Below are 22,460 nucleotides of genomic sequence, written 5' to 3'. Positions count from 1 at the left end.
ATGTTCAAAACAGTTGAAATATAGGTTTGAAGCCCAGGAGAGAGATCAATTACAAGTGGAAAATCGAGGAAGCATTACACTTTAGTGGGTAGTTGAAGCTGTGGGCATGGATGAGATGATCATGAGAGAGAGAAAGAGCAGTATATAATGAGAACTAAATTACCAAGGTTTACAGTAAAGGCAGAGAATAAGGAACTTGAAGAGAAGACCAAGAAAGGACAATCTGAAAAAAAAGAAAAAGAAAAGGTAATCTGAGAGATCAGAGATGTACAAATAAGGAAAGAGTGATGTCATAGAAGCCAAAGGAAGGGAGAATTTTAGTCCGGGCATGGTGGCTCATGCCTGTAATTCCAGCACTTTTGGAGGCCGAAGTGGGTGGATCACTTGAGGTTAGGAGTTTCAGGCCAGCCTGGCCAACATGGTGAAACCCCATCTCTACTAAATATACAAAAATTAGCCAGGCATGATGGCTTATGCCTGTAATCCCAGCTACTCGGGAGGCTGATGCAGGAGAATACCTTTAACCCAAGAGGCAGAGGTTGCAGTGAGCCCAGATCGTGCCACTGTACTCCAGCCTGGGCAACAGAGTGAGGCTCTCAAAAAAAAAAAAACAGAAAACAAAAAACAAACAAACAAAACAACAGAATGAGCAGAATGAGTTAGGAAGTGTCCCCTCCCCTTCTAATTTTATAAGAATTTGGGAAGAACTGCATATTAGTTCTTCTTTAAGTACTTGATAGAGTTCACCAGTGAATCCTTTTGGGCCCAGGCCTTTTATTTGTGTGGGGAGATATCAAATTATTGATTTAATCTCTACTTGTTATAGATCTATTCAGGTTTTCTTTCTTTTTGAGTAATTTTTGGTAATTTGTGTCTCTCTAGGAATTTGTTCATTTCATCAAATTACCTAATTTGTTTGCATATAGTTCTTCATTCCTAAGTATTCCTCCATAATCCTTTTAATTTATATAAGGTTGGTATTGAGGTATCCTTTTATTCCTGATTTAAGTAATTTGAGTCTTCTCTTTTTCTTGGTTAGTCTAGCTAAAGATTTTTGTTTTTCGTGTTTGTTTTGTTTTGTTTTTTGGTTTTTTGAGACAGAGTCTCACTCTGCCCAGCCTGGAGTGCAGTGGCGCAATCTTGCCTCACTGCAACCTCCACCTCATGAGTTCAAGCAATTCTTCTGCCTCAGCCTCCCAAGTAGCTGGGATTACAGGTGCCTGCCACCACGCCTGGCTCATTTTTGTATTTTTAGTAGAGACGGGGTTTGACCATGTGGACCAGGCTGGTCTCGAACTCCTGACCTCAAGTGATCCACCCATCTCAGCCTCCCAAGTGTTGGGATTATAGGCGTGAGCCACCGTGCCCAGCCACTAAAGGTATTTCTTGGTTAGTCTAGCTAAAGGTTTTTGTTCTCATCAGAAAGAGTATTTTTAAGGTGAAGACTTGAGTCTGTTGATATGCATAGAATAGAATCCAGTGGAAATGGAGAAGCTGAAGATAGATGAGGAAAAAAAAGGTCTCCATATTCAAAGGAGAATAGAGGGACAGGTTCAAGAGCCAAGGGAATTAGATTAACCACAGGCAGGAGGTGGGGCGCTTCTTCTTGAGACAACATGGAAAGAAGTAAGGATGGGTACAGGTGGATATGTTTGTTGTTCATATCAAGAATGTTTTCAGCTGCAAATACCACAAACCTAACTAGCAATGGCTTAGATGAATTGATCTAATTTTTCTCACATAACAAGAAATCCGATAATAGGCAACTGCCAGTGTTGGTACAATAGGTCAGAAAGATTAGGGCCTGAATCTTTGTGAGGCTCTTGGCCTTTCCCTCATGGTCAGCAGTGTTGTGGCTCCTAATATCAGGCTTTCAAGTCAGAATGGAGGAGGAAGGGCAATTTCCATTAACTCTCTCCCTCTTGTCAGGAAAGCAAGCTTTCTCAGAAGCTCCCTAGCACATTTCATTTTGTATCTCGTTAGTCACAACTGTTTCTCATGGCTATGTCTCACTGCAAGAGAGTCTTAGAAGGTTACTGTTTAGCTTTTTCAGAATCTCAGTGGTACTGTATATAGAAGCATGCCATTTGGCTACATGAGGAAATGGAAACTGAAGCATGTTGTACATACATTTTGTGTGAGAAGAACCTGCAAGGTAATCTGCTGGTGGATTGGAATGGAGGAATATTGGCAAGGTAGAATAGAATAGGAATATTGCCAAGGTAGAATAGGCATGTTTTATGGAGCAAGAAAATAAGGCTTTAGAATAATTGCAGCGTGGGTGTGGGAGAGGGAGCTGGTGGATAAAAAAATAGAAAAAGATAATGTCCAAAGTCATTAGTCTAACTCCAAAGTCTTCCATTATGTCACCCCAACCTGATCTATAATTCCCTATGAATCTCACCTCTGTGAGGATTAAATATTATAATATGAATTATATCTAGCACAGTGTTTGGTATGTAGTATATAATGTTCACTTTTTAATGTTAGTGTCTTCTTGCCCTAAGCAAATTATGTTTGCTGCCTTTTAAACAAGGATTTCCATACCCACCTTCATTTATTGCTCACTATTTTCCTATCTAAAGAGCCCCTCTAAAACACCTTAAAAATTTTTTAATTGGAATGACGCAGAAGACAGGTGATTTCTGCATTTCCAACTGAGGTACCAGGTTCATCTCACTGGGGAGTGCTGGACAGTGGGTGCAGAGCAGTGGGTGCAGCGCACTGTGCATGAGCCGAAGCAGGGCGAGGCATTACCTCACGCAGGAAGCACAAGGGGTCAGGGAATTCCCTTTCCTAGTCAAAGGGGTGACAGATGGAACCTGGAAAATCGGGTCACTCCCACCCTAATACAGTGCTTTTCCAAGGGGCTTAGCAAATGACACACCAGGAGATTATATCCCACACCTGGCTCGGAGGGTCCTACGCCTATGGAGCCTCACTCATTGCTAGCACAGCAGTCTGAGATCAAACTGCAAGGCGGCAGCGCGGCTGGGGGAGGGGCGCCTGCCATTGCCAAGGCTTGAGTAGGTAAACAAAGCAGCCCGGAAGCTTGAACTGGGTGGAGCCCACCACAGCTCAAGAAGGCCTGCCTGCCTGCCTCTGTAGGCTCCACCTCTGGGGGCAAGGCACAGACAAACAAAAGGCAGCAGTAATCTCTGCAGACTTAAATGTCCCTGTCTGACAGCTTTGAAGAGAGTAGTGGTTCTCCCAGCATGCAGCTGCAGATCTGAGAATGGGCAGACTGCGTCCTCAAGTGGGTCCCTGACCCCTGAGTAGCCTAACTGGGAGGCATCCCCCAGTAGGAGCAGAATGACACCTCACACGGCCGGGTACTACTCTGAGACAAAACTTCCAGAGGGACGATCAGGCAGCAGCATTTGTGGTTCACCAATATCCGCCGTTCTGCAGCCACTGCTGCTGATACCCAGGCAAACAGGGTCTGGAGTGGACCTCCAGCAAACTCCAACAGACCTGCAGCTGAGGGTCCTGACTGTTAGAAGGAAAACTGACAAACAGAAAGGACATCCACACCAAAATCCCATCTGTATGTCACCATTATCAAAGACCAAAGGTAGATAAAACCACAAAGATGGGGAAAAAAACAGCAGAAAAACCAGAAACTCTAAAAATCAGAGCACCTCTCCTCCTCCAAAGGAACGTAGCTCCTCACCAGCAATGGAACAAAGCTGGACGCAGAATGACTTTGACGAGTTGAGAGAAGAAGGCTTCAGAAGATCAAACTACTCCGAGCTAAAGGAGGAAGTTTGAACCAATGGCAAAGAAGTTAAAAACCTTGAAAAAAAATTAGACGAATGGCTAACTAGAATAACCAAGGCAGAGAAGTCCTTAAAGGACCTGATGGAGCTGAAAACCACGGCACAAGAACTATGTGATGAATGCACAAGCCTCAGTAGCCGATGCGATCAACTGGAAGAAAGGGTATCAGCGATGGAAGACAAAATGAATGAAATGAAACGAGAAGAGAAGTTTAGAGAAAAAAGAATAAAAACAAATGAACAAAGCCTCCAAGAAATATGGGACTATGTGAAATGATCAAATCTACATCTGATTGGTGTACCTGAAAGTGACGGGGAGAATGGAACCAAGTTGAAAAAACACTCTGCAGGATATTTTCCAGGAGAACTTGCCCAATCTAGCAAGGCAGGCCAACATTCAAATTCAGGAAATACAGAGAATGCCACAAAGATACTCCTCGAGAGAGCAACTCCAAGACACATAATTGTCAGATTCACCAAAGTTGAAATGAAGGAAAAAATGTTAAGGGCAGCCAGAGAGAAAGGTTGGGTTACCCCCAAAGGGAAGCCCATCAGACTAACAGCTGATCTCTTGGCAGAAACTCTACAAGCCAGAAGAGAGTGGAGGCCAATATTCAACATTCTTAAAGAAAAGAATTTTCAACCCAGAATTTCATATCCAGCCAAACTAAGCTTCATAAGTGAAGGAGAAATAAAATCCTTTACAGACAAGCAAATGCTGAGAGATTTTGTCACCACCAGGCCTGCCCTACAAGAGCTCCTGAAGGAAGCACTAAACATGGAAAGGAACAACTGGTACCAGCCACTGCAAAAACATGCCAAATTGTAAAGACCTTCAAGGCTAGGAAGAAACTGCATCAACTAACGAGCAAAATAACCAGCTAACATCATAATGGCAGGATCAAATTCACACATAACAATGTTAAACTTAAATGTAAATGGGCTAAATGCTCCAATTAAAAGACACAGACTGGCAAATTGGATAACGAGTCAAGACCCATCAGTGTGCTGTATTCAGGAAACCCATCTCACATGCAGAGACACATGTAGGCTGAAAATAAAGGGATGGAAGAAGATCTACCAAGCAAATGGAAAACAAAAAAAGGCAGGGGTTGCAATCCTGGTCTCTGATAAAACAGACTTTAAACCAACAAAGATCAAAAGAGATAAAGAAGGCCATTGCATAATGGTAAAGGGATCAATTCAATAAGAAGAGCTAACTATCCTAAATATATATGCACCCAATAAAGAAGCACCCAGATTCATAAAGCAAGTCCTTAGAGACCTACGAAGAGACTTAGACTCCCACACAATAATAATGGGAGACTTTAACACCCCACTGTCAACATTAGACAGATCAACAAGACAGAAAGTTAACAAGGATATCCAGGAAATGAACTCAGCTCTGCACCAAGCGGACCTAATAGATACCTACAGAACTCTCCACCCCAAATCAACAGTATATATGTTCTTTTCAGCACCACACCACAACTATTCCAAAATTGACCACATAGTTGGAAGTAAAGCACTCCTCAGCAAATGTAAAAGAACAGAAATTATAACAAACTGTCTCTCAGACCACATTGCAATCAAACTAGAACCCAAGATTAAGAAACTCACTCAAAACCACTCAACTACATGGAAACTGAACAACCTGCTCCTGAATGACTACTGGGTACACAACAAAATGAAGGCAGAAATAAAGATGTTCTTTGAAACCAATGAGAACAAAGACACAACATACCAGAATCTCTGGGACACATTCAAAGCAGTGTGTAGAGGGAAATTTATAGCACTAAATGCCCACAAGAGAAAGCAGGAAAGATCTAAAATTGACACCCTAACATCACAATTAAAAGAACTAGAGAAGCAAGAACAAACACATTCAAAAGCTAGGAGAAGGCAAGAAATAACTAAGATCAGAGTAGAACTGAAGGAAACAGAGACACAAAAACCCTTCAAAAAATCAATGAATCCAGGAGCTGGTTTTTTGAAAAGATCTGATAGACCACTAGCAAGACTAATAAAGAAGAAAAGAGAGAAGAATCAAATGGACACAATAAAAAATGATAAAGGGGATATCACCACCGATCCCACAGAAATACAAACTACCATCAGAGAATACTATAAATGCCTCTACACAAATAAACTAGAAAATCTAGAAGAAATGGATAAATTCCTGGACACATACACCCTCCCAAGACTAAACCAAGAAGAAGTTGAATCTCTGAATAGACCAATAACAGGCTCTGAAATTGAGGCAATAATCAATAGCTTACCAACCAAAAAAAGTCCAGGACCAGATGGATTCACAGCCGAATTCTACCAGAGGTACAAGGGGGAGCTGGTACCATTCCTTCTGAAACTATTCCAATTAATAGAAAAAGAGGGAATCCTCCCTAACTCATTTTATGAGGCCACCATCATCCTGATACCAAAGCCTGGCAGAGACACAACAAAAAAAGAGAATTTCCGACCAATATCCTTGATGAACATCGATGCAAAAATCCTCAATAAAATACTGGCAAACCGAATCCAGCAGCACATCAAAAAGCTTATACACCATGATCAAGTGGGCTTCATCCCTGGGATGCAAGTCTGGTTCAACATATGCAAATCAATAAATGTAATCCAGCATATAAACAGAACCAAAGACAAAAACCACATGATTATCTTAATAGATGCAGAAAAGGCCTTTGACAAAATTCAACAATGCTTCATGCTAAAAACTCTCAATAAATTAGGTATTGCTGGGACATAACTCAAAATAATAAGAGCTATCTATGACAAACCCACAGCTAATATCATACTGAATGGGCAAAAACTGGAAGCATTCCCTTTGAAAACTGGCACAAGACAGGGATGCCCTCTCTCACCACTCCTATTCAACATAGTGTTGGAAGTTCTGGCCAGGGCAATCAGGCAGGAGAAGGAAATAAAGGGCATTCAATTAGGAAACGAGGAAGTCAAATTGTCCCTGTTTGCAGATGACATGATTGTATATCTCGAAAACCCCATTGTCTCAGCCCAAAATCTCCTTAAGCTGATAAGCAACTTCAGCAAAAGTCTCAGGATACAAAATCAATGTGCAAAAATCACAAGCATTCTTATACACCAATAACAGACAAACAGAGAGCCAAATCATGAGTGAACTCCCATTCACAATTGCTTCAAAGAGAATAAAATACCTAGGAATCCAACTTACAAGGGACGTGAAGGACCTCTTCAAAGAGAACTACAAACCACTGCTCAATGAAAGAAATGAGGATACAAACAAATGGAAGAACATTCCATGCTCATGGGTAGGAAGAATCAATATCATGAAAATGGCCATACTGCCCAAGGTAATTTATAGATTCAATGCCATCCCCATCAAGCTACCAATGACTTTCTTCACAGAATTAGAAAAAACTACTTTAAAGTTCATATGGAACCAAAAAAGAGCCCGGATTGCAAAGTCAATCCTAAGCCAAAAGAACAAAGCTGGAGGCGTCACGCTACCTGACTTCAAACTGTACTACAAGGCTACAGTAACCAAAACAGCGTGGTACTGGTACCAAAACAGAGATATAGACCAATGGAACAGAACAGAGCCCTCAGAAATAATGCTGCATATCTACAACCATCTGATCTTTGACAAACCTGACAAAAACAAGCAATGGGGAAAGGATTCCCTATTTAATAAATGGTGCTTGGAAAACTGGCTAGCCATATGTAGAAAGCTGAAACTGGATCCCTTCCTTACACCTTATACAAAAATTAATTCAAGATGGATTAAAGACTTACATGTTAGACCTAAAACCATAAAAACCCTAGAAGAAAACCTAGGCAATACCAATCAGGATGTAGGCATGGGCAGGGACTTCATGTCTAAAACACCAAAAGCAATGGCAACAAAAGCCAGAATTGACAAATGGAATCTAATTAAACTAAAGAGCTTCTGGACAGCAAAAGAAACAACTATCACAGTGAACAGGCATCCTACAGAATGGGAGAAAATTTTTGCAACCTACTCATCTGACAAAGGGCTAATATCCAGAATCTACAATGAACTCAAACAAATTTACAAGAAAAAAACAACCCCATCAAAAAGTGGGTGAAGGATATGAACAGACACTTCTCAAAAGAAGACATTTATGCAGCCAACAGACACATGAAAAAATGCTCATCATCACTGGTCATCAGAGAAATGCAAATCAAAACCACAATGAGATACCATCTCACACCAGTTAGGATGGCAATCATTAAAAAGCCAGGAAACAACAGATGCTGGAGAGGATGTGGAGAAATAGGAATACTTTTACACTGTTGGTGGGACTGTAAACTAGTTCAACCATTGTGGAAGTCAGTGTGGCAATTCCTCAGGGATCTAGAACTAGAAATACCATTTGACCCAGCCATCCAATTACTGGGTATATACCCAAAGGATTATAAATCATGCTGCTATAAAGACACATGCACACGTATGTTTATTGTGGCAGTATTCACAATAGCAAAGACTTGGAACCAACCCAGATGTCCAACAATGATAGACTGGATTAAGAAAATGTGGCACATATACACCATGGAATACTATGCAGCCATAAAAAAGGATGAGTTCATGTCCTTTGTAGGGACATGGATCAAGCTGGAAACCATCATTCTCAGCAAACTATTGCAAGGACAAAAAACCAAACACCACATGTTCCCTCACTCATAGGTGGGAATTGAACAATGAGAACACATGGACACAGGAAGGGGAACATCACACACCGGGGACTGTTGTGGGGTGGGGGGAGTGGGGAGGGATAGCATTAGGAGATATACCTAATGCTAAATGACGAGTTAATGGGTGCAGCAAACCATCATGGCACATGTATACATATGTAACAAACCTGCACATTGTGCACATGTACCCTAAAACTTAAAGTATAATAATAATAAAATTTAAAAAATTACTATAATTTAGACGTAGTCAGTAGGTACTTGGTGAGACTTTAATGCAGTAATAAACACTGAAATTTAAAAAAATTTTAATTTTATTAAAACACAAATATTTTTATTTTCAAATTACTAATATAGGTTGAAGGAATTTCTCATTCTTGCCCTCTCAAAATATTTATTATCCATCCCAGTCATTTGGCATCTATAATAAACCCTCTTGAATTCATCTAACAAGCATTTATTTTGAGAATTGTCTTTCTATATAACTATGATTCATTTTCTGAACCACCATTTCAGGGCTAGAACTATGTTTATCCTTTTTTTCCTGAGTCACATTGCTCAGAAGTACTCTTAAGATTCGGTGCTATGTATACCAAAAGTACTCAAAATTTGTTTGTTGATCAGTTAGTTCTCATTCTTATAATTTTAGTTCTCATCCTTATAATTTAGGTCAAAGCACATGTCAGAAAGCAGCAAAGTCATTCATTTAACATCTTTTACTGACATTTCTGAATGTCTGAAGCCCCAGCTGGATAGGAGATATGCTTATACAGAAGAACCTAAGGTGAGTGTTTTGAGGACTGAATAAACCTGATTCTTCATTTAATTGATCAATATCTCCTGATTTTAGAGAATTTGTATTGATTTATCATATTTTTTCTTCACTAAGCAACACATTTGATTTTTTTCCTTGCCAAAGGATTTTTACACAGATATTTCCTCTGTGTTTTTCTTTTGTAGTACCATGGTTCTATATACTGCATTGATTGCTGTTTTCAAACACAATGGTGTTCTGCTTTTGGTGTGATGACACTTGAAAGAAAAATAGTATTTGATGTTACGTTTTAGAAGCCTAGAATTTTTTTTTTTTTTTTTGAGACTTGTTGTGTTGCCCAGGCTGGAGTGCAGTGGCATGGTCTTGGCTCACTGCAACCTCCACCTCCCTGGTTCAAGCAATTCCCTGCCTCAGCCTCCCGAGTAGCTGGGACTACAGGTGCACACCACCACGCCCAGCTAATTTTTCTGTATTTTTAGTAGAGATGGGGTTTCACCATGTTGCCCAGACTGGTCTCGAACTCCTGACCTCAGGCAATCTGCCTGCCTTGCCCTCCCAAAGTGCTGGGATTACAGGCATGAGCCACTGCACCCGGCCAAAGCCTAGAATTTTTAAAGGGCAGGGTGTTTCCACAGTACAGCTACCCTGATAATGTGGATTTAATGCACTAGTTCTAGATGAAAACTTCACATTCCCTAAGGATTATACTTTAGGTAGAAACCTTGGCAGTCCTAATACAGACTGAACACTTAGCTTTAATTTTGCATCACCGTTTATTTTATTCTATGCAAATAGTACCCCATTTCTTTTAATTGTTTTTTTCCTACTAAAATAATGATTTTATTTTTTAGTTTGGAATGCTGATAGTTAAACATAGTAAAAACATTAAATTCTCACTTCGGAATATGTTTAGCTGGCAGATAGAGAGGTGAAGAAATGGAGAGACAGTAGGACAAAAAGAGAGTGAGAACCTTACTTAAACCCTAATTTTTTTGTACCATTATTGTCTTATTATAAAGAAGTAGTCTATGAGTTCTATAAAACAAATAGCAAAGAGTTAAACTGAATAGTAGATGCCCTTTCATATTCTGAAGTCACTCCTGTGCTTGGAGAAATAGCCAGCTTTCTGTGTTTCAAAAATTGTATGAGGGTTGCCAGCACTGTTGGCAGAGAAGCCTATAAACAGCAAAATTTTATGAGAACTTACACTGCCATTTACACTGTGCAGGCCATGACCTATACAGGGTGAGACTGTCCAAGAGGGACCCCCGAAAGATAGTTAATGAGCAGCACCGAGAGGCCTTGGAGATAGTTCTCGTCATAACCCTCTGTAGCTATAATAGCAGCACTTCAAGGCTAAAATAACATTAAATATGTATGAAAGATGCCACCAACAAGGATTTGGAATATTCCTAAAATGGTCTTACTTTGCCTGAAACATGAAAATAATTGAGGCTGGGAAGTTGCTTCAACACTAAGTTTAAAATCAGATTGGTTTATAATAGAATATGTTCTGTGGCTATAGTTGGGCTCCACAAATGAATGTTATATGACTCTCAAATGCAAACATACTGCATTAATTACATATATGGTACAAAAATAAAATAGCCCGGTGGGAAAATGACAGCATGGTAGAGTTTATGAAACCCTGTTGTGTAATGCCATAAAAAAATTACAATGTTTTTGGGTGGATAATAGACTTCTGTTTTGTTATCTAGGTTAAAACCATGTCAGATGTTGGTGCCTTGGGAGGATTTGACATGGAAAATTTGTTGCAGTCTTTGTATGTAGAAAATAGAGCTGGATTCTTCTTTACTAAATTCTGCGAGCATTCAGGGAACAAGGTAGAAAAGAATTATTTAAAATTTAATTTTCTAATTTTACTTCATTTAAAAATAAGAGACATCGAAATAATTAAGTGCTCACATAATTACATTTGATGTTAAAATTCCCATCTGTGATAAGAAAATTCATATTTAATATTTAGTAAATATTTAAGCATCTCAACTATAATTCTTTTGCTCATCCTACAATTACAAATTACAATGAATAGTGGCAACATTATTTCCAGTTGGTTTTTCAAAATTAAAAAAAAAATCAGTCTTACTTTTGCTCAAATGAAAAGTATTGGCCAGGTGCAGTGGCTCATGCCTGTAATCTCAGCACTTTGGGAGGCCGAGGTGGGTGGATCATTTGAGGTCAAGAGTTCAAGACCAGCCTGGCCAACATGGTGAAACCCCATCTCTACTAAAATACAAAAATTAGCTGGGCATGGTGGCGCATGCCTGTAATCCCAGCTACTTGGGAGGCTGAGGTGGGAGAATCACTTGAGCCTGGAGGCAGAGGTTGCAGTGAGCCGAGATCGCACCACTGCACTCTAGTCTTGGTGAGAGAGTGAGACACTGTCTCAAAAAAAAAAAAAAAAGTATTTAACTGGTTCAATTACTAGAGTAATGTTTGGTTCGGCTGTAATACACATTGCCCATATATATCAAAATACGTGGCTACTCTTTAACTGTTTATAGAATACTTACCATATTAATGACTAATTATGTGAGAGGCATACATGCAAAAATATAATCTTCCAGCAACAATGTCAATAAATATTTTGTGTACTGCCAGTTTGTGATAGAAGATTAAAACTATCTTAAATTGAACCTGATTTATGGTAACAGCAAGGAGCTAAACAGTTACTTATATTTGAAGTTAGAGCTTTGTAAGAGCTTTAATAATTGGTTGGTAATAATTTATGTATTTTTTCCATCTGTAGTTGTGGAAGAACAGTGTGTACTTTTGGTTTGACCTGCAGGCTTATCATCAGCTTTTCTACCAAGAAACACTTCAGCCTTTTAAAGTATGCAAGCAAGCGCAAGTACGTAGTAAATAATATTGGTTCAATGTGAAGCACTAAGTATACAGAGAAATGAAAATTGTGTCCAGTCCCAAACAAGAGAAATCTGGGATCGCAGGCAAAAAGGCAGCAATTAAATTGTTGCCATGGGATTACTTTATTTGAAATCAGCAGAATATTGTTTTATAATATGATTTGTGAGTTTTCAGTTTTATCTCTTTTATTTGGTTCGCTTTATTTTCTCTTGCCAACTACTTGTTCTTCTGATAAAGAACATCTCTCTCTCTTTTTTTTCTAATTTATACCTTTTTGGTTTGGTTGTGAGTGATTTAAAAGAAAACCCTGAGAATGGACATTTAATGAATCATTGAAGTGATTGGGAGCAGAGACATTGACTGATGTTGCTCTCTCAGCTTCCTGCAGATATCAGCTGTTGGACATACTAGGCTGTTGACTTGGTATGAGCAGGAAAAGATGTTGACTGACTATGCAGTGCAGGCCCCATGTAGTTGTTTAGGCTTCTGTTCTACATGTCGTAGGAGACAGACACTCAGGGAGTGGAGGAAAGAATGTTTCAAGACCACCCTGAAGCCAAATAGAGGAGGAAAGAAAAAAAAATAGAGGGGGAAGAACAGAGGATTCTCTGTAAAAGGAGACAGAGAGAATAGCCTCTTTTGTGGGGAAGAAGGAAAGGGAGCAGAATTGTGACTCAAGCTGACTTGTTTTCGCAGTTTTTTATTCTCAGGCTCTTCCGATCTTTTATGGAGACAGGTCTCCAAGCCTAGAAAAGTGCTAATCACTTCTATATCTGTTCACCACTTAAGTGATTCTTACAATCCAGAATAACTGCATTCCAGAGGACCTCCCCCTGAACAATGCTAAGGAAACTAGCTTCATCATTTTATTTATTATCTTATAATCTTATTTGATGTATCATAGTGTACTGCTGGATGTTCATTGTTACTTCCGCCACCCTGACTCTGGCATTAATAACTATGCTTTGTAAATCAGCTGACAGAGCTTTGTACTTTTTACTGTGAAAATAAGGGCTTCAGCTCCTACATAGCCCGTATCTGTCTCCATGAAATCATGAAATTATATCTCTAATTTACTAGCACCATTTCTGAGACCACACAGTTGACTGTTCTGTTTGTTAATCCTTTACCTGTAATTCTCTATAACCTATTGCCCTAATCCTAAACTATTGCCCCTGTCTGTTCAAGTACAATGCATTATTTTTTTATTATGTTTTCACTACTACAAAGAGTATTCCTCCAAAAATCTTCAGCTGCCCAATTAAGTGGGTTTTTTTCTTAATAATTTTCATATTTCCATGACCTTGTAAAAGAGGAAATTCTATTTGAGCTTGGTTGACTTGTTAATTATTAGTAATAAATGATTGTAAAACCACACAGTTTTGGTTACTTGAAGGTGGATTATTCTGTTTTGGGATTTTCAAGGTCTATAAGGTTTTTATCTTTTCCTAGGTTCTCTTTTGGATAATTAAAGCAGGGTGAGAGGAAAACAATGGAGACATTTGCTTTTAAGAATGAAGAAAGATAAATAAAAAAGCAGATCTATGTGGTTTTTTTTTACATACTTGCTCTTTGCATCTATAGTTATTTTACTTTGTCTTACTTTTTTATTTATTTATTTTTTTAGAGGCAGGATCTTGACCTGTCACGCAGGCTGGAATGCAGTGGAAGGATCATAGTTCACTGCAGCCTTGAACTCCTGGGCTCAAGTGATCCTGCTGCCTCAGCCTAAGTGCTGGGATTACAGGCATGCGCCACCACGCCCAACTTTATTTTTTTGGTTAGAGGAGCAATTGTCTAAATTGGTTTGGGTTTTAATTATCCCAGGTTTCTGTGACTTCAGATACAAGAACTGCCTGTAATACTATAATCCTAGAGATTCATTTTATGGTATGAAATGCTATTTGTTTCTTTTTTTTTTTTTTTTTTTTGAGACGGAGTCTTGCTCTGTCGCCCAGGCTGGAGTGCAGTGGCGCGATCTCGGCTCACTGCAAGCTCCGCCTCCCGGGTTCACGCCATTCTCCTGCCTCAGCCTCTCCGAGTAGCTGGGACTACAGGCGCCCGCCACCACGCCCGGCTAATTTTTTGTATTTTTGGTAGAGACGGGGTTTCACCGTGGTCTCGATCTCCTGACCTCGTGATCCGCCTGCCTCGGCCTCCCAAAGTGCTGGGATTACAAGCGTGAGCCACCGTGCCCGGCCTATTTGTTTCTTTATAATAGATATATAACTCTCTTCAGGGGTAAATTTACAATTTAGATCGTTGGATTGATAATGCCAATGGCAGAATACAATAAGCTGGACTATGTAAAAATTGCTGTGGGCCAGGTGTGGTGGCTCATGCCTGTAATCCCAGTACTTTGGCAGGCCAAGGCAGGAGGATTGCTTGAGCCCAGGAGTTCAAGGCCAGCCTGGACAACAAAGTGAGACCGCATCTTTATAAAAAATTTAAAAATTAGCCAGGCATAGTGATGTGCACCTGTAGTCATAGGTACTGGAGAGGCTGAGGTGGGAGGATCGCTTGAGCCCAGGAGTTCAAGGCTGCAGTAAGCTATGATTGTGCCACCACTCTCCAGCCTGGGTGGCAGAACAAGACCCTGACTCAAAATAAATAAAGTTTCTATGAACTTGATTTTATATTGTTTTCAAATATCTGCCAATTTGTGTGCTAGGAGACTGAGATTTGATTTCAAGAGATTTACATGATTTTCTGTACATAAACCCTGAAGTTTTATTGCCCCATGAAATATTGCAGAAATATCTTTATTCAGACTAGATGGGGAAGGGTATATCAGTAACAGTGATTAGCATGACTAAAGAGTCCAAGAGTTTCAAGTACTGTCTTGGGTACACCCTGAAGATTTCACCACATGGCTTCAAGATAGAATAGTACACAGTTGGAAACCAATTTAAATGGTGTTGGCAAGGAGAAAGGGAATCATCACCATAGTGTAGAGACATCTTTGACCCTAGCAACAGCTTGCCAAGAAACCATATACCACTGCTAAGATTTGGAGACTAGATTGTTACTATAGATCATTCTACAGTTTTTTTTTTTAATTTGGAGATTTTTCTTTTATTTCAATTTTATTTTTTCTTTTTTAAAATTATTATATTTTAAGTTCTAGGGTACATGTGCACAATGTGCAGGTTTGTTACATAGGTCTACATGTGCCACGTTAGTTTGCTGCACCCAACTCATCATTTACATTAGGTATTTCTCCTAATGCTATCCACCCCCAGCCCCCCACCCCCCAACAGGCCCCAGTGTGTGATGTTCCCCACCCTGTGTCCAGGCGTTCTCATTGTTCAATTCCCACCTATGAGTGAGAACATGCAGTCTTTGGTTTTCTGTCCTTGTGATAGTTTGCTGAGAATGATGGTTTCCAGCTTCATCCATGTCCCTGCAAAGGACATGAACTCATCCTTTTTTTATGGCTGCATAGTATTCCATGGTGTATATGTGCCACATTTTCTTAATCCAGTCTATCATTGTTGGACATTTGGGTTGGTTCCAAGTTTTTGCTATTGTGAATACTGCCACAATAAACATACCTGTGCATGTGTCTTTATAGTAGCATGATTTAAAATCCACTGGGTATATACCCAGTAATGGGATGGCTGGGTCAATGGTATGTCTAGTTCTAGATCCTTCAGGAATCGCCACACTGTCCTCCACAATGGTTGGACTAATTTATACTCCCACCAACAGTGTAAAAGCGTTTCTATTTCTCCACATCCTCTGCAGCATCTGTTGTTTCCTGGCTTTTTAAAGATCGCCATTCTAACTGGCGTGAGATGATATCTCATTGTGGTTTTGATTTGCATTTCTCTGATGACCAGTGATGATGAGCATATTTTCATGTGTCTGTTGGCTGCATAGATGTCTTCTTTTGAGAAGTGTCTGTTCATATTCTTTGTCCACTTTTTGATGGGGTTGTTTTTTTCTTGTAAATTTGTTTGAGCTCTTCGTAGATTCTGGATATTAGCCCTTTGTCAGATGGGTAGATTGCAAAATTTTTCTTCCATTCTGTAGGTTGCTTAACTCTGATGTTAGTTTCTTTTGCCATGCAGAAGCTCTTTAGTTTAATTAGATCCCTTTTGTCTATTTTGGCTTTTGTTGCCATTGCTTTTGGTGTTTTAGACATGAAGTCCTTGTCCATGCCTATGTCCTGAATGGTATTGCGTATGTTTTCTTCTAGGGTTTTTATGATTTGAGGTCTAACATTTAAGTCTTTAATCCATCTTGAATTAATTTTTGTATAAGGTATAAGGAGGGCATCCAGTTTCAGCTTTTTACATATGGCTAGCCAGTTTTCCCAGCACCATTTATTAAATAGGGAATCCTTTCCCCATTTCTTGTTTTTGTCAGGTTTGTCAAAGATCAGATGGTTGTAGATGGGTGGTGTTATTTCTGAGGCCTTTGTTCTGTTCCATTGGTCTATATATCTGTTTTGGTACCAGTACCATACTACTGTAGACTTGTAGTGTAGTTTGAAGTCAGGTAGCGTGATGCCTCCAGCTTTGTTCTTTTGCTTAGGATTGTCTTGGCAATGCAGGATCTTTTTTGGTTCCATGTGAACTTTAAAGTAATTTTTTCTAATTCTGTGAAGAAAGTCATTGGTAGCTCGATGGGGATGGCATTGAATCTATAAGTTACCTTGGACAGTATGGCCATTTTCACGATATTGATTCTTCCAATCCATGAGCATAGAATGTTCTATTTGTTTGTGTCCTTTTTTATTTCATTGAGTAGTTGTTTGTAGTTCTCCTTGAAGATGTCCTTCACGTCCCTTGTAAGTTGGATTCCTAGGCATTTTATTCTCTGTGTAGCAATTGTGAATGGGAATTCACTCATGATTTGGCTCTCTGTTTGTCTGTTTTTGGTGTATAGGAATGCTTGTGATTTTTGCACATTGATTTTGTATCCTGAGACTTTGCTGAAGTTGCTTATCAGCTTAAGGAGATTTTGGGCTGAGATGATGGGGTTTTCTAAATATACAATCATGTCGTCTGCAAACAGGGACAATTTCACTTCCTCTTTTCCTGATTGAATATGCTTTATTTCTTTCTCTTGCCTGATTGCCCTGGCCAGAACTTCCAACACTATGTTGAACAGGAGTGGTGGGAGAGGGCATCCTCGTATTGCACTGGTTTTCAAAGGGAGTGCTTCCAGTTTTTACCCATACAGTATAATATTGGCTGTGGGTTTGTCATAAATAGCTCTTATTATTTTGAGACACATTCCATCAATACCTAGTTTATTGAGAGTTTTTAGCATGAAGTGCTGTTGAATTTTGTCGAAGGCCTTTTCTGCATCTATTGAGATAATCATCTGGTTTTTGTCATTGCTTCCGTTTATGTGATGGATTATGTTTGTTGATCTGCATATGTTGAACTAGTCTTGCATCCCATGGATGAAAAGCCAACTTGATCGTGGTGGATAAGCTTTTTGATGTGCTGCTGGATTCGGTTTGCCAGTATTTTATTGAGGATTTTCGCATTGATGTCAGAGACATTGGTCTAAAATTCTCTTTTTTTAGGGAGGTTTCCCTCTGTTTCTATTGTTTGAAATAGTTTCAGAAGAAATGGTACCAGCTCCTCTTTTTACCTCTGGTAGAATTTGGCTGTGAATCCATCTGGTCCTGGACTTTTTTTTTTTTTTTGGTTAGTAGGCTATTAATTACTGCCTCAATTTCAGAGCCTGTTATTGGTCTATTCAGAGATTCAACTTCTTCCTGGTTTGGTCTTGGGAGGGTGTATGTGTCCAGGAATTTATCCATTTCTTCTAGAGTTTCTAGTTTATTTGTGTAGAGGCATTTTTAGTATTCTCTGATGGTAGTTTGTATTTCTGTGGAATCAGTGGTGATATCTCCTTTATCATTTTTAATTGCATCTATTTGATTCTTCTCTCTTTTCTTCTTTATTAGTCTTGCTAGCGGTCTATCAATTTTGTTGATCTTTTCAAAAAAACAGCTCCTGGATTCATTGATTTTTTTTTGAAGGGTTTTTTGTGTCTCTGTCTCCTTCAGTTCTGCTCTGATCTTAATTATTTCTTGGCTTCTGCTAGCTTTTGGATTTGTTTGCTCTTGCTTCTCTAGTTCTTTTAATTGTGATGTTAGGGTGTCAATTTTAGATCTTTCCTGCTTTCTCTTGTGGGCATTTAGTGCTATAAATTTCCCTCTACACACTGCTTTAAATGTGTCCCAGAGATTCTGGTATGTTGTGTCTTTGTTCTCATTGGTTTCAAAGAACATCTTTATTTCTGCCTTCATTTCGTTATTTACCCAATAGTCATTCAGGAGCAGGTTGTTCCATTTCCATGTAGTTGTGTGGTTTGAGTGAGTTTCTTAATCCTGAGTTCTAGTTTGATTGCATTGTGGTCTGAGAGACAGTTTGTTGTGATTTCTGTTCTTTTACATTTGCTGAGGAGTGTTTTACTTCCAATTATGTGGTCAATTTTAGAATAAGTGTGATGTGGTGCTGAGAAGAATGTATATTCTGTTGATTTGGGGTGGAGAGTTCTGTAGATGTCTATTAGGTCTGCTTAGTGCAGAGCTGAGTTCAAGCCCTGAATATCTTTGTTAACCTTCTGTCTTGTTGATCTGTCTAATACTGACAGTGGGGTGTTAAAATCTCCCATTATTATTGCGTGGGAGTCTAAGTCTCTTTGTAGGTCTCTAAGGACTTGCTTTATGAATCTGGGTACTCCTGTATTGGGTGCATATATATTTAGGATAGTTAGCTCTTCTTGTTGAATTGATCCCTTTACCATTATGTAATGGCCTTCTTTGTCTCTTTTGATCTTTGTTGGTTTAAAGTCTGTTTTATCAGAGACTAGGATTGCAACCCCTGCTTTTTGTTGCTTTACATTTGCTTGGTAGATCTTCCTCCATCCCTTTATTTTGAGCCTATGTGTGTCTCTGCACGTGAGATGGGTCTCCTGAATACAGCACACTGATGGGTCTTGACTCTATCTGATTTGCCAGTTTGTGTCTTTTAATTGGGGCATTTAGCCCATTTACATTGAAGGTTAATATTGTTATATGTGAATTTGATCCTGTCATTATGATGTTCGCTGGTTATTTTGCCCATTAATTGATGCAGTTTCTTCCTGGCATCGATGGTCTTTACAATTTGGTATGTTTTTGCAGTGGCTGGTACTGGTTGTTCCTTTCCATGTTTAGTGCTTCGTTCATGAGCTCTTGTAAGGCAGGCCTGGTGGTGACAAAATCTCACAGCCTTTGCTTATCTATAAAGGATTTTAGTTGTCCTTCACTTATGAAGCTTAGTTTGGCTGGATATGAAATTCTGGGTTGAAAATTCTTTTCTTTAAGAATGTTGAATATTGGCTCCCACTCTCTTCTGGCTTATAGCGTTTCTGCCGAGAGTTCTACATTTTTTTTGACATTACATACTTGCTTCAGTGAGAGAGCAATACTAGAGAATGAAACAGACCTGAGGACTACTGTCTTTTGTAACTTGTGAAATCTTTCAAATAAGCTATATCCTAACAAAAATTATGCATTTAGAATCTATCACTCTCCATAGCATACATAATGATATTTAAATAAAAATAAATAAACGTATGAAACAAAAATATTAAACATGTTTAAGTACACACACACACACGCACACACGCACACACACCAAATTTTAAAAATAAGAAATGGGAAGGAGGAAAAAACTTAGAGTCTAGGAGAAGAATTATATGGAAAATATAGGAATTAATGAATGAAGAGGGTAGGTAAGAATGAAATGGAAATGAGAAATAAGAGAATTCCTAGGTAAATCCATAGCACTTTTACCACAAAGTGCTATTTAATATAAATAAATTCTTGCAGCAGTGTGAGATTTTTGTCTTGTTGGATTGGACGTCAGGGTAACACACTGTTATTTTAATATATCACCTAGATCAGAGGCTCTATGACATAGAAGGGAAAAAAATCACAGAACGTGGCATTGAAAGACATGAATTATTTACATTCTCCTGGTTACTAGCTGGGTAAACTTTGTTAAGTCAGTTAGTTTTAACAGGTCTTGGTTTCATGTTCTGTAAAATATGGATAGTGATAATGTTTTACATTTTGTTTTCCTCTACTGGTTTGGAAGTTACATATTATATTTCTCTTTTTACCCTTACAGTTTTGACATGTATACTGAAATCCGTGAAGTCTAAAATTAATCATTACCTTCATCCTCGTCTCAAATCAAGGATCTTAGAACACTTTAATTCTACTATACCTTGCCCATTTTACATATAATTTTTGTACAGTATTTTTGTTAATTTTGGCTTTTACCCTGCTAGTAGTCATCATTACTTTTTTAACACTGTCAATGTTTATGTCAGTTTATTCACAAATTTCTTGCTTGCTATTGCTTTTTGTGTCATATTCCTTCCTTTCATTTTAATTCCTGAAGACTATCCTTTAGTAGTTTTTCCATTAGGGCCTACTAGTGGTAGACCCTATTTGTTTGAAAATGTCTATTTTATTCTCTTATTGATGATTTAGCTGAATATAGAATTCTAGGTTGACAGTTTCCTCTCACCACTTTGAAAATACTGTTTTATTGTTTTCTGCCTTCCATTGCTATTACTGAAGAGTATGCTGTTGCTCCTTTGTAGGAGGATGTTTTTTCTCATGTTTACTTTTACAGTCTTTTCTTTGACTTTGGCATTCTGTATTTCACCTCAGTGTGTTTACCACTGGAAGGTTTTCAGGGGCAGTAACATGCGTGGAGCTATCATCTCCTATGATAACAATGCCGCCTTCTGGGATTCCTCTTGAAGCACCTGCCTGAGACTGTTTTACGGTTAACTTTTTTAATAAGTAGAAGGAGTACATTCTAAAAAAAAAGATAAAAAATATAGTGTAGTAAATACATAAACCAGTAATATGATCATTTATTATCACTATCAAGTATTATGTACTATACATAATTGTATGTGCTATACCTTTATACAACTGGCAGTGCAATAGGTTTGTTTACACGAGCATCACCACAGGCATGTGAGTAATACATGTGCTACAGTGTTACTAGGCAATAGGGATTTTCCAGCTCCATTATGTTATGGGATTACCATTGTATACGTGGTCCACCATTGATTGAAACAATTTTATGCAGCACATGACTGTGTATTTTATGTCATTCTTAACCTCTCTTTCAGGTTTTTCCACCTTTGAATATCAGTCTTGTATATTTTAGATTGAAATAGATCAATTTTCTTTGTACCGTTTTTCAGTTCATTTATTCTTCAGATTTCATTCTGCTATTTAACTTACCCATTGAGTTAAGTCATTTTACAATTATGTTTTTGTATTATTAAACATTATATTTGTGTTTTACAAAATTTCCTGGGTTTTTTTTTTATCTTTTTCCTCATTTTAAAATTTCTTTTAAACATTTTTATTTTACTTTAAGTCCCAGGATACATGTGCAGAGCATGCAGGTTTTTTACATAGGTATACAGATGCCATGGTTTCTTTTTTTCTTTCTTTTCTTTTTTTTTTTTTTTGAGGCAGAGTTTCGCCTTGTTGCCCAGGCTGGAGTCCAATGGCATGATCTTGGCTCACTGCAACCTCTGCTTCCCCAGTTCAAACGATTCTCCTGCTTCAGCCTCCCAAGTAGCTGGGATTACAGGTGTGCACCACCATGCCTGGCTAATGTTTTGTATTTTTAGTAGAGACGGGGTTTCACCATGTTGGTCAGGCTGGTCTTGAACTCCTGAGCTCAGGTGATCTGTGTGCCTCAGCCTCCCAAAGTGCTAGGATTACAGGCATTAGCCACCATGCCCAGCATGCCATGGTTTCTTTTTTGATGTCTCTAATCATTTTAAACATGTGTTATAGTTTGTAGCTGCATTAGTTATCTCTTCTGTTATAACAGTATTATCACAAAATTTGTGACTTAAAGCAACACACATTATTATCTCATAGTTTATGTAGGTCAGGATTCTGGCCACAGCTTTGTTGGGTTCTCTGTAAGGTCTCAGCCAGGGCTAGTGTCTCATCTGGGGCTTGACTGGGGAAGGATCTGCTTCAGTGTTCACATGGTTGTTAGCAATATTCAGTTTCTGGCATCAGAATTGGATTGGACACCAGGGTGACACATTGTTAGACCGATGGCCTCAGATTTTTGTTGGCAGTCAGCTAGAGGCCACCCTCAGTTCTGTGTCATATGGCAGCCCACAGTGTGGCAGTTTGCTTCTCTAAGCCAGCAAAGGGGAGAATTTCTTAGCAAGACAGGCATTGCTATCTTATGTAATGTAACCACATACATGTAATCACGTACAAATCATCACCATTGCTATATTCT

The 22,460-nt window shown here is 38.8% G+C and overlaps 1 protein-coding gene across 6 annotated transcripts in view; it reads left to right on the top strand.

Moving 5' to 3' along the window:
• The window catches only part of RGS22 (regulator of G protein signaling 22), a 175,241-nt gene that overhangs the window by 63,111 nt on the left and 89,670 nt on the right, over window positions 1–22,460 (top strand). For 5 of the 6 annotated variants that reach the window (XR_009214775.1, XR_009214774.1, XM_032760119.2 and 2 more), the window contains exons 12-14: window positions 9,153–9,267; window positions 10,977–11,102; window positions 12,029–12,130. Coding sequence is in view for 4 of the 6 variants with exons in the window: in XM_032760119.2 (XP_032616010.1) it covers window positions 9,153–9,267; window positions 10,977–11,102; window positions 12,029–12,130 (343 nt within the window). In the remaining 2 variants the exon portion in view is untranslated. The remainder of the gene's footprint in view (window positions 1–9,152; window positions 9,268–10,976; window positions 11,103–12,028; window positions 12,131–22,460) is intronic. The other variant, XM_058443770.1, reaches the window with a different exon arrangement.

The sequence above is a fragment of the Hylobates moloch genome, unplaced genomic scaffold, assembly GCF_009828535.3.
Source record: "Hylobates moloch isolate HMO894 unplaced genomic scaffold, HMol_V3 SCAFFOLD_9, whole genome shotgun sequence".
Lineage (NCBI taxonomy): Eukaryota > Metazoa > Chordata > Mammalia > Primates > Hylobatidae > Hylobates > Hylobates moloch.
This window is presented reverse-complemented; position numbering and strand designations above follow the sequence as displayed.